The sequence below is a fragment of the Borostomias antarcticus genome (assembly GCF_949987555.1).
Source record: "Borostomias antarcticus genome assembly, chromosome: 20".
NCBI classification, from domain to species: domain Eukaryota; kingdom Metazoa; phylum Chordata; class Actinopteri; order Stomiiformes; family Stomiidae; genus Borostomias; species Borostomias antarcticus.
The window spans coordinates 8,159,547-8,172,046 of record NC_140253.1 but is presented as its reverse complement, the minus strand read 5'-3'; the positions used below and the strand labels follow the sequence as shown (position 1 = coordinate 8,172,046).

Sequence of the window (12,500 nt, the reverse complement as noted above, 5' to 3'; positions counted from 1 at the left end):
CATGCTAGTGACCTTTTGTATGCGCAAAATTCCGCATGCGTTGTTATCGTCTGGTAAAAAAAATAAAATATATATATATAGTGAGAAATAGAAATAGAGTTGAAACGAGTCAAGTTGAGGTGGTAAAATGAGGTGGAAAACCAACTTTAGTAAGATCTACAGTAGTATGAGGCGGTGTGAATACTATGTATGTGTGTGTGCATGCGCCTGACCTATGTGTGCGTGTGTGACCTGTGTGTGTGTGTGTCCAGGGAGGCGGCGGCCGCCCAGCAGGCCAGTGTGTTGGGTCTGGGTGACAGAGACGACTCGGAGGACGCAGCCTACTGGGAGGCCATGGCCAACGTCATTCCAGAGGCCAAGCTTAAGATCTGGGATGCCCTGGAGACCTCTCTGGAGAAGTACCAGTGAGTACACACACACACACACACACACTGTTTGCGATCGCAAATTGATTCCTGTCTCATGTGTTTCCAGCTCTGTTCTGACGGAGCGATCCAAGCTCCTCACGGACACAAACAGTCTGAAACAGCAGAACACCGAGCTACAGATGCTACTGCACCAATATGTCAACTCCAGGGTAAGTGTGTGTGTGTGTGTGTGCGTGCGCACGTCTGCCCGTGTGTACTGTATGTTTGCAACGTAAATTATGACAGTGTCGTTGTGTGTCTCCTCACTATCACGTGTCACACACACTGTATATATAAACATCGCACACATATTACTCTGTACACTTACTGTATATCACTGATCGCACCACATTTTATATATTGTATTTCGTATTCGGATTTTGTACTGCTCATTTACACTGTCCTGTCTTTGCACTTGTCCCTGCACCGTCTAATGTCGTCTCCATCAGTGTTATGCACCAGTGACCAAAGGAAATTCCTAGTATGTTGTTAACTACCTGCAATAAATGCATTCTGCTTCTGATCATCCTCTCTGACAGGTCAATGCTGAGCTGGAGATCCCACCCACCCAGATGATGCAGCTGGCCCCAAAGTGACTCGTACATCCATTTTGTGTGTTTATCTTTAAATTAAACCTTTAAAGAACCGTAGTCTGTTTCTTCTTCTCAAGTTCTTATGAGGATAATTTTCCAAGGGGTCAGCCACCAGGGCCCTCTTCCTCTCCTCAATTTTGCTCGCTTGTTTTGAAGAGTTGGGTATTTGGTTCTTGGCCTTCCACAGGTATAGTGTCTGGTGCCATCTGCTGGACGGGTAGTGGAATAGCAACTGGGCCTTTCCTGAAACAACTCCTCATGCTTTAACACACACACACCTGTTCCACAAACAGGCTGCCACGTCACTGTTGACAGAAATATTGTTGTACTTATGAAATAAGGAGATTAACTGTCTAAAGGCTCAACAATGTCAATTTTGGTTAAAGTACTTAACATGTAAGAAGCATTAATGAAGAATCATTAATGAAGCTTAAATGTTGAGATGTTGCATTTCACTTTCAGACGTGTTTACATACACACAGACATGTATTTACAAATTGATAAACATAGCAATATCTATGGTATCCTAGTCCTACCACTTGGTCAGTCCAGCTCGAGTTCCAGAGCTTGCAGTCCAGATAACTATATCCCAACGCAACAGCACCATCTCCTGGTCGTACTGTAGTGTCTGTTTGAGGTACAGTTCCACCCAACGGATTGGATCTCCAATCTAAATTCCAGCATTGATCTTAGAAATCATCACACTTGAGACGACACAGCTTTAACTTTTTATAAGACTTATAAAAAAGAAAAAATGACACGAAAAACCAAGGCATATCATCTGTGTAGTTTTTTTTCTTTGTGTTTCTGTGAATATTTACAAACCACAGGCCTATGTACAATATAAACTCAAAAAAAGAAGCTACAAATAGCACAAAACAAGCCAGTTACCAAACTGATATTATATATATATTTTTTCTGTACAATGTAACTGGCTAGACTTAGAGCATGAACTAACATCAGATGTGAACGTTTTAAATAACTTCAAGTATCTGTTTGACAAGGTGTTATGTAGTTTCTAGTCCAATAGTCGACAAATGATTTTGGGACACTTGCAATCGAGAGACAAGCATCCAAAATCTAGCCTTGCTGCAAAACCACACGACAGCTGGACCTATGTTGGTCGATGAAAAGACAATCAACACGAACAATGCAAAACACTGCATGTGGAGAAAAGCAAAACAAGGAAACATAGTTTGGCGGCCAATTCAGTATGTTCTCTCTTCTAATGAATGCCCCAAAATTTCACTTTTAATTAACAACACAGAACACAACAAAGTTAAGAGTAGGGGAACGCCCCTCCTCACCACATGAAGTGAGATAGTAGCTCGATAGCTTAGAGCACCTTTTTCTGTACTGCTTCGAAAAAACAAATGTGCAACAGGCACAAAACAAGAGGACCGATGCCAATAAGAACACACTTGAGCTTTGGGTAAAGACTTTTTCAGCATTCCAGGATGTGGAGGTGTGTGTGTGTGTGTGTGTGTCTGTCTGTGTGCATGCACCCCCAGGTTATGTCTTCTTGGCCTAAATACTTGTCGTTTTAAGGAATTACTTTGCAAGCCATTGACGCCCTTGCTTTCGTATGTAACTTATAAACACTGAAGCTTACATGTTTTACCTCCTGGACCCTATTATGTAGCATCTTGAGTGTGTTCCATAAAGTCAGTGTCCATTTTGGAGACAAACAAAAAAACAGGAATTATTCCAGAGTTAATCACTAAAGAATAACTGCCTAGTACCCAATCAGTAAATACAGGACAGAGTATAGACAACTCAAAAGTGATAAGAATTGCACAGTCGCATGTGTAATAACTAGCTTGTTAACTGGTTTCTCCAGTACAGGGCTCCTGCAAAGTAAAGCATAGCCAAATTAGGGCCGTTCGTCCTGTGAGTGAGTCCCCCCCTCCAAAAAAAAAAAAAAGTCCATGTAACACTCGAGTGAGTCCACATTGTTCATACATCAACACACTGAGCCCTGCCTCTCTCTCTCTCGGGTCCGACATAGTGTAGTAGTAAGGTCCATTTTGGAAGGAAGAAAACAAATAGTCCATATACAACAGGACAACAGGTGATAGTCTTGTCAGAGTCTCAAAGTCTCTCCGTCTCTCCGAACAAAATCTCAAACGACACCCCATCTCAAATGTAGACCACTCGTTTTGTAGTGCACTATAACCCTCCGCTGAAAAGGAAATTTAAGACCTTGTACAGTTTAACATAGTGTGCCATTCTAAATTCTCCTCGGCCTCTCATCCAAAGTGTGTACTACATCAGAGACAGGGCGCCATTTGAAGACCGAGGTCTCGTTAAAAGTAGTGTGTACTGCGACACGCAAAACAGGAAGCCGCCTGAGTCCCTCGAGACCCTTCAAAAGTGCGCTACGAGAGAAGTAAGCCACCCCCACCCACACCCCCCCAGGGGGGTCCCCTGGGACGCGCCTCAGCAGACGATGAGCGGGGGCGGGTCGCCGTCGCGCCGCTGGTTCTTCTTGAGCAGCTGGATGCGGTTGTGGCAGTAGAACTTGATGGCGCGCCAGTCGCGGTGGTTGGTCACCAGCAGGGGGCAGGACTGCAGGCAGCGCTCGCAGTCGGCCTTTGCGGGAACGCGCAGTTCGGCGATGTTCCGCGTCAGGTGTTCCTCCACGGCGGCGCGCTCCGCCTCGGACCACGGCCGCTTCAGGACGCCGCGCTTGCCTGGCCGGGTTGGCGGGGGAGAACGGGTTAGAACGTACACTGGCTTGAACGTACATGGACTATAATGTCAGGGTTCCCACTTATTTTTATCAATAGAATTCCAAAACTTTTCAAGGATTCTTTCTTAACTTCTTAAGAAATGTCCATGACTATATTAATGCATTTTAACTACTATAATAATGTAAGCTTGACATGTTTGTGGAATTGAGAGCATACATTTGGATTACAAGTATACATGAATGTGATGCTGTGAGGCTCATAGATTAAACACTATTAATTGCTAGAGTCATAATGATTTCTGGTCAATTAAAAATTTCCATGACTTTTCCAGAACCTTTGGGATATTTATAATTTTTTCAGAACATTTCCAGGCCTAAAAAATTAAATTTCCATTAGTTTTTTGTATATTTGATCAGTTTCCATCCAAAACATTCCCAGGCCTGGGAAGTGGAATTAAAAATTCCAGGATTTCCATGACCATGAGAACTCTGATACGTCCAGAGACTAGAGTGCCGACAGCACAGCTGTACACATATATGCTGTTGGGATCAGTCAGTCATCAGACTGTACTATCAGACATCTGGACTACATCACACGAGTGTTGAATGAGTCACAACGGAGCACTACAAGGCTGATGGACGAAGGCTTGCGCCCCGATATGCCCGAGACGCGGTCACGTCAAACACACCTGAGCGCGGCTGACCAGAGCCTCTCCTGCGCCCCACGTGGGACGGGGACAGCGGCGTGGCGGCCGAGGCGGCGGTGCCCTTCATCTTCTTGGGGCGCGGCGTCCTGCTGTTGGCCTTGCCCCTCCTCACGTACAGCATGGTGGGCACGGGCGGCGGCGGGGGCGGGGCCACCTCGACCTTCTCCTTGGCCTGCTCGCTGTCCGACTCGCAATCCGAGAATGAGTCCGCCGAGTTCCCCGACATCACTGGGGAGGAGAGAGAGGGGGAGAGAGGGGGAGAGAGGGGGAGATAGAGAGAGAGAGAGAGAGAGAGAGAGAGAGAAGCACACAAACATTATACATCAATACATTTAAGGAGAAAATGATTTAAACCATGCACAGGATTCATTTCTCTCTCTCTCTCATTCACACACTCTCTCTCATTGTCTCTCTCTCATTCTCTCCATCTTTCCCTCTCCCTCACCGTCCAGCTCCAGACAGATGTGGTGCAGGCTCATCCCCCTGAACAGCACGCCGTCGCGCTCCCCGCACAGCACCACCCGCCCGACGCGCCCCATCAGGCCCGGGTCCTGGCCGATCCCGCCGCAGCTCTGCGTCACGTGGTACTCGCGCTCCAGGAAGTGCTCCAGCCGCTCCACCGCGTTGCCGCCGGCCTGCCCGGGCTCCTCCCCCTCGCCCAGCAGCAGCAGCTGCGTCAGGATGGCCACCTGCCGCCGCACGCGGGTCTGCGTGAGCGCACGGGGGTTGCGCGTGCCGCTGGAGCGCGCCAGGCTCCGCAGCAGGTCGGTGCCGCGCAGCGGCGTGGCGGGCGAGTGGTACGGCCGGGCGAAGACGTAGGGGTTCTGCGGGTCGACGCCCACGCCGTGGCGCGTCTGCAGCAGCAGCTCCAGGCAGGGCTCGCAGTGCGGCGGCAGGATGAGCGGCTGGACGCGGCCGCGCTTGCCCTGGACGCCCACGCGCGGCAGGTGGGGCAGCACCAGGCGCTCGAAGGGCGAGAGCGACGCCTCCAGCGGCGTGAGGGCGGGCGGGGCGCCGGGCGGGACCGGCACGGGGCACTGCGGCGTGACGCGGGCGCGGTACTCGGCGATGGCCAGCTTGGACACCTCGCACTCGCGCCGGCGGTTGTAGAGGATGAGCAGCGCCAGGCTGGAGTGGCAGAGCAGGCGCCAGGCCTCGGCCGACTGGGCCTGGCGCGACAGGGAGAGGAAGGCCGAGTGCTGCAGCCGGCGGAGGTACAGGACCAGGGAGGACAGGGAGGAGAGGAGGGGCAGCATGTGGAGGCGCCCCGAGCTACTGGGATGGAGGGGAGAGAGGGGGGGGGGGGGGGGAGATGTTTCTGTCAGTCGTGAAAAAAAAAAAGGAAATGTCTAGGAACCGGTTTATCGATCGCCAAACTCCACTTACCTCAGGAGATCCTTCTCTTTGTCCTCGGCACCGCTGTCGTCTTCGATCTCCATCACTCCGTTCTCCTCCTCCTCCTCTTCTTCTTCCTCCTCCTCTTCCTCCTCCTCTTTCAGCGGTGGCGGTGGCGGCGCCTCCGTCCCCTTGTTCCCCGCCTCGGGGCACACCGTACGCGCCTCCTCCCCCTCCTCCTCTTTAGGCCTGGTGACCTCCACCACCTCCACCTCTTCCTCGTCCTCCTCTCTCTCCTCCTCCTTCACCGCCCTCCGCAGTCCCCCCTTCCGGGGCGGGGCCGCGGCAGCCGCCACGGGGGGCGGGCTTCTCTTCAGCACCGACACGGGCACGGCGCTCCGCCCCCGGGGCGGGGTCAGCACCGGCGGGGGGGCGCCGCCGTTCCTCCCGGAGGAGGAGGGCGAGCGCGCGGCGGTGAGCGGGGGAGGGGAGAGGGAGAGATCCTGGGCGCCTCCCCCTTGCGCGGGGCGTGCGCCGTCCATGGCGGGCGGAGATCGCGGCCCACGCTGCTGCTGCTGCTGGGCGTGGACGTGCGCCAGGTGCGGCATGTGCGTGTAGCGCTCCACCAGCGCCGCGCACACGTCGGGCTGGTGGGCGTGGTGCTTGTCCAGGTGGCGCCCCAGCGAGCGGAAGTGGCGGCCGCAGTGGTCGCAGGTCAGCCTGGCTGCGCCCCCTGCCCCCGCCCCCGCCCCGGCCGCCACGCCCCGGGCCGCGCCCAGGCCGATGTTGGCCACGGTGCTGATGCCCAGCGGGGCCGGGGCCTTGAAGAGGGGGGGTCTGGCCGCGGAGTTGGAGGAAGAGGAGGGGGAGGAGGAGTGCGGCGGCGGGGAAGCCGGCAGCGGGCGGTGAGCCAGGGAGGCGAGCGGCGGTCCCCGGACTCCGCCGGGCGGCGTCCGGTGCAGCGTCTTCCTCTTGGACGACGGGTTGCGGCGCTTCTTGCGGCGGCGGGCGGCCCGGCCCCGGGGCCCCGCCCCCTCCTCCCCTCCCTCGTTCTGGGGGTCGGAGTCGCTGCCGTCGGAGTGGGAGACGGGGGAGGAGGAGGGGGAGAGGGACCAGGAGGGGGTGAGGTAGTCCTGCTGGGAGGAGAGAGGAAGGGGCTCCTCCTCCTGAGAGAGAGAGACAAAGAGAGAGAGAGTGAGAGAGACAGAGCGAGAGAGAGAGACAGAGCGAGAGAGAGACAGACAGAGAGAGAGTGGTGAGTGTGCGCCTGGTGATTCAGTATAATGTGTTGTAAGCATATCAAGCATATCAGGTGTTTGGACTTTGGAGTGTTAAAGAAGGTGAAGAGCACTCAGATTCACGAGGCAGACTATTACGAGGCAGACTAGTACGAGGCAGACTAGTACGAGGCAGACTAGTGCGAGGTAGACTAGTACGAGGCAGACTAGTGCGAGGCAGACTAGTACGAGGCAGACTAGTATGAGGCAGACTAGTGCGAGGCAGACTAGTACGAGGCAGACTAGTATGAGGCAGACTAGTACGAGGCAGACTAGTACGAGGCAGACTAGTATGAGGCAGACTAGTATGAGGCAGACTAGTACGAGGCAGACTAGTGCGAGGCAGACTAGTACGAGGCAGACTAGTGCGAGGCAGACTAGTGCGAGGCAGACTAGTGCGAGTCAGAATAGTACGAGGCAGACTAGTACGAGGCAGACTAGTACGAGGCAGACTAGTGCGAGGCAGACTAGTACGAGGCAGACTAGTACGAGGCAGACTAGTGCGAGGCAGACTAGTACGAGGCAGACTAGTATGAGGCAGACTAGTGCGAGGCAGACTAGTGCGAGTCAGAATAGTGTGGTCTAGCCTAGGAGAGAAGCACCTTAAAGGAGCACAGTCACGCTCGTTTCAGTTGATACCTTTTGGATTAAATGCATAAATTCTGTATGTAGGCAGACACCATCAATGTAGCCGTTTCTCTACGGAAAAACGTCCGCCGTGTTTTTTCGCAGTCCAATTTTCTGTACACGGAAACGACTACGCTGGTGGTACAAAGAAGCGTGACTATGTCCCTGAAAGACTACGGAGTCTTACTCTGGAGAGACGAGGCAGTGAGCTCGGAGGTCAGGCGACAGGTGTCCATCTTACCTTTTTGACGTTGCTGTTGTTATTGTTGTTCTCGGGGTCGGAGTTACACTCGTAGCGCCCCGGAGACACGGTGCCGCGGAAACCCTGGGACAGAGGAAGGAGAAGCCTCATGAATATTCAGTGGAAATCAGCAGCGACTGTCACTTAAATAAATAAATAAATAAATAAATAAATAAATAATACGCTAGCTCCATATTCTCACACATCTATGTTCAGACTAGTCAAAATGTCTGACTTAAACAAAGGAGCAATTCTTTTTTTTTTCTTCTTTTTTTTCTTTTTAAGATGCACTGAACAGTTTATGAATGCATTCCTATACAGTGAAATTTTTTTTTTGGGGGGGGGGGGGGGGGGGGGGTGATTGATGGTGGCTGACATGGAAACTGTTGCTGTGTGCATCGCTAAATTTCAGTGATAGTCAGGTTACAGTTAGCCTACATGTTCCTCACAGCCCTGGCTAGAGCTACGTCAGATCGACAGCACGATAATAGGATATCAGCCGTCACCATGGTAACTTGGTAATTACTTACGATCTGATTGGCTGTGCTGTGTGTGTGCGTGTGCGTGTGTGGGCATGTTTGTGTGGGGTTGCCTGTGTTTGTGTGCGTGTGGCTGCTTGTGTGTGTGTGTGGCTGCCTGTTTATGTGTGCATGCCTGTGTGTGTGTGTGTGTGTGTGTGTGTGTGTGTGCGTGTGTGCATGCATGTGTGTGAGTGTGTGTATGTGTGTGTGAGTGTGTGTATGTGTGTGTGAGTGTGTGTGTGGTGTGATGAGTGTGTGTGCTAACCATGGTGTTGTCTCCCCATTCCGTCAGGCTGTAGTCAACGGTGATCTCCTCTCCCTTGGTGATGTCACGGATGGCGATGACCACCAGACGGACCTGGCTCCCACAATGCACCTCTCGGATACGGCAGTTAGGGGGAGGCGGGTAGGCCGCTGCCCCAGCCCCGCCCCTCGCCGCGTTGGCCCCTCCCTCCTCACCCTGCTCTGATGAACCACTGGGTAAAGAAATAATGAATTTGTGGTAATTAGAATGCACCTGCACACCCACACACACACACAATTACACACACACAAACAAGGCACGTACACGAGAAAAGATGATCAGCGGTCATGCAATCCAAAAACAATGAAATGTAGCATAGAACCACATAGAATCTGGGCATACGCATGCACACACACACACGCGCTCGCACGCACAAGCGTATAGTGTACACACACAGGGTTACACAAACACAAAGGACCTAACGGTCATGAATAAAACATTAATCAGAAAAACTATTCTCTGAAAATGAATAAACAAGAACACATGCACCTGCCCAAGAACATGCGCACACACACCAGAACACACACGCACAGACACAGACACAGACTCACACTAACCAGTTCTGTGCAGGCTCTGTGGTGTAGAATGGCCCATCCAAGGTCGGTCGCTTGTTCTCTACTGGTTCCTTACGATCACCTAGGAGCAACAGTGAGGTAGAAAAGGATTACACACACACACATGCACACACACAAACACAAGCGCGCCTGCACACACACACACGCACGCAGGTCATCACCCCTTCCCCCTAAACACACACACACACGCAGGTGCACATCATACTAGTTACTAAACATGCTTGCCCGTGCGCGCGCACAGACAGATAGACAGACACACACACACACACACGTAAGTAGGTCACACACACACACACACACACATACACACACCTCCCCCACACACATACAAATCACACCACCCACCAACTGAAAGACATGCATGCACATACACACACATACACACACACACACACACACAGTTGCAAGCATTAAATAAATGGAATACCAGTACCCACATTACATTGTGGCACTAGCGCGCACACACGCACACACACCTGGGCCATAGCTGTGTTCAGGCACGTTCTCCTCCTCTTTCTCTGCGACAAAGACTTTCACCGGTGTCCCTTTCCTCTTCCTGCCACAGCCACGTCTGTGGAACACACACACACACAAACATCAGTGATATGTTCTGCCATAAAGCTTTGCAAGATAACGTACCACATATGGAATCCACACACACACGCAATTATCATCATCTAATCAATCCCCTTGTCTGGCCGAACTCCACATCAATCAAACGAGAGCGTGATCATGATCAATAAACTGGTGACTGTTAGAATCGGTAGCATCGCGGCGTACGTTTCTACCTCCCACCACGCCGCCTCTCCTCCAATCACAGACCGGACCAGGATCCACTGATCAGCTCTGTCCTGCTCCGACCCGTCTTGATTCTAATCATAGGGATTTGGCCGAAGTTGAGGTGGCGGCGTTTTTTATTTTATTGTTTTGGGGGCGAATCATCGCTACGCGTTAGCTGGACATCGCGGATGGTCGACGACGGGAGACCTGGAACGCGACTCACCTCCTCCGGGTCCCGCCTCCTCCCCTCAGCGCCAACTGTTCTGAGATCAGATCAGCCCCCCTCTATCGGCTGTGGTTGGTATCTGGGTTGGATAAGCCGATCCTGAATCTGTACTTACTGGTTGTTTGTCCCCTCCCCCCACCCCCAGTCAGAGACACTTGTAGGAGCAGAGAACCCGCCCCCCCACCCCGCCAGAAGCTGATCTGAGATAATCTCTCTTAGCCTCAATCCCTCCTGCGACCGTACGGTTCGTAGGAGCACCGCTGGCCCCAGATCAGCCGTTTTAGGGGCCGTTCTCCGTCGCCGTCTTTTCAACATTGTTTTCTCTGCCTGCCTATTTTCTCCCCTCGCATGACATTGGAGGCTCTTTAAAAAAAAGTAGGCCATAGGAAGATCGTGCTTTGGTTTCTGAAGTGTTCATTATGGTGTGTGTGTGTGTGTGTGTGTGTGTGTGTGTGTGTGTTTGTATGTTAGAGACAGAGCGGGAGGGAGAGAGAGAACGGCATGAGCGAGCAAGAAGAGAGAGAGAGAGAGAGAGAGAGAGAGAGAGAGAGAGAGAGAGAGAGAGAGAGAGAGAGAGAGAGCAGAAAGAAAAAGATACTCATTCCAAAGAGATATCAGCCAGGCTCATGGTCTTTGTATTGATCTGGCCCTCTCTCCATCTGGCCTCCTGATAAGGTGTGTTTATGTGCGCGTGCATACATGCGTTCGTGTATTTGCATATGCTTACCCTAACTAAATGTTTTATTTATTCATGTTTTCGGTGCGGGGGGTGTGGGATTCTTGAATTATGAATTCACTACACAATACTATTCCTGTTCTCCTACAGTACATGATCTAAACTGGGGAAAATATTTCAATATTGACGACTAAAGGCTCGACCATCTTTACAGTTAACACTTCTCTCTTGTGCTACTCTGACTTCGTTGTTCACATGGAATTCTTCAGTAATAAAGTTAGTATTATTCAAGCTTTGATTGGTGTTGTCATCGTGACAACATACTGGCCACTGGCACGCCACGACCTAGACCTTGACAGTTAACGCAAGGAAGTTTGAACTATTAACACCTGTTACATATGCTTCATATTTGTCTTCTGCCTATATGACAACCTGTTAAGTTATATGTCAACGACTGTGTCCTGTCCTGACTGTGTGTGAGAGTGTGTGTGTGGGTGTGTGTGTGTGTGAGAGTGCATATGTGAGTGTGTGTGTGTGCATGTTTTTATGAGAGAGAGTGTGTGTGTGTGTGTGTGTGTGTGTGTGTGTGTGTGTGTGTGTGTGTGTGTGTGTGTGTGTGTGTGTAGTCTAAGCTAGCCCGACGTGGTTTTTGAGGACTTTCTCATCAGTCTACCAAATCTGTGCCACTTTGATTCCTTCAACATACGAAATACCTCTTTCACTCCTTTCCTCTCTCTCTTCCATTGATTCTATCCATCCCCCTCTCCCTGCACATCTCTCTCTCCCCCTGTCTCCCTCTCTCCCTCTCTCTCACAAACAAACACTCACACACACAGCCCCCCCCCCCCCACCCCCACCCTCCCCCACCAACCCACATACACGCACAAATACACAAACAAGTCTTTACCCAAGACCCACATGTGCACAGGCACGCACACATGCACACACACACTGTTCTGATAGCTGCACGCACGCACTCACGCACGCACACACACACACACACCCCTCCCCCACTCTGGCCCAAATGTGCACGCACACATTCTCACACACACATTCACACACCCCTCCCTCTCAGGATCACAGGCACGCACACACACACAGACAGAGACACACACACACACACACACACACACACACACACAAATATCCTCTCTTCAGCCAAGCTCACATGCACGCACACACACACCCCTCCCCCTCTCTCTAAAGCTCACATGCGCACACACACACACACGCTCACATGCGCACACACACACACACACACACACACACACACACACACACACACACACACACACACACACACACAGGCAAGCTCGCTCAGGCGCACACACACTCTCTCCCTCTCTCTCCCTCCCTCTCTCTCTCCCTCTACTGTGCTCTACCCTGCTCTCTCAAATAACCAAACCCACAGTCTCATGTTCCTCCTCTAACCCTCACACACGCACGCACGCACGCACACACACACACACGCACGCACGCACACACACACAATCTGCACTATACAGACTCTTGCAAACTGCTTTTCTCCTTCAATACACA

At 51.8% G+C, this 12,500-nt stretch overlaps 2 protein-coding genes across 2 annotated transcripts in view; one reads left to right on the top strand and one right to left on the bottom strand.

The window, feature by feature from the left end:
- The window catches only part of drc1 (dynein regulatory complex subunit 1 homolog (Chlamydomonas)), a gene marked incomplete at its 5' end in the record, with an annotated part of 7,441 nt that extends 6,390 nt beyond the window's left edge, over positions 1-1,051 (top strand). The window contains 3 exons of the mRNA XM_084454628.1: positions 252-404; positions 475-577; positions 947-1,051. Of these exons, the coding sequence (XP_084310754.1) occupies positions 252-404; positions 475-577; positions 947-1,003 (313 nt within the window). The 3' untranslated portion in view covers positions 1,004-1,051. The remainder of the gene's footprint in view (positions 1-251; positions 405-474; positions 578-946) is intronic.
- A 715-nt stretch (positions 1,052-1,766) lies between these two features.
- Positions 1,767-12,500, bottom strand: part of LOC311322657 (uncharacterized protein) — a 14,405-nt gene continuing 3,671 nt past the window's right edge. The window contains exons 2-9 of the mRNA XM_084454738.1: positions 9,756-9,850; positions 9,262-9,340; positions 8,666-8,876; positions 7,880-7,963; positions 5,786-6,900; positions 4,845-5,674; positions 4,382-4,627; positions 1,767-3,693 (exon numbers count right to left, since the gene is read on the bottom strand). Coding sequence (XP_084310864.1) covers positions 3,440-3,693; positions 4,382-4,627; positions 4,845-5,674; positions 5,786-6,900; positions 7,880-7,963; positions 8,666-8,876; positions 9,262-9,340; positions 9,756-9,850 — 2,914 coding nt within the window. The 3' untranslated portion in view covers positions 1,767-3,439. The remainder of the gene's footprint in view (positions 3,694-4,381; positions 4,628-4,844; positions 5,675-5,785; positions 6,901-7,879; positions 7,964-8,665; positions 8,877-9,261; positions 9,341-9,755; positions 9,851-12,500) is intronic.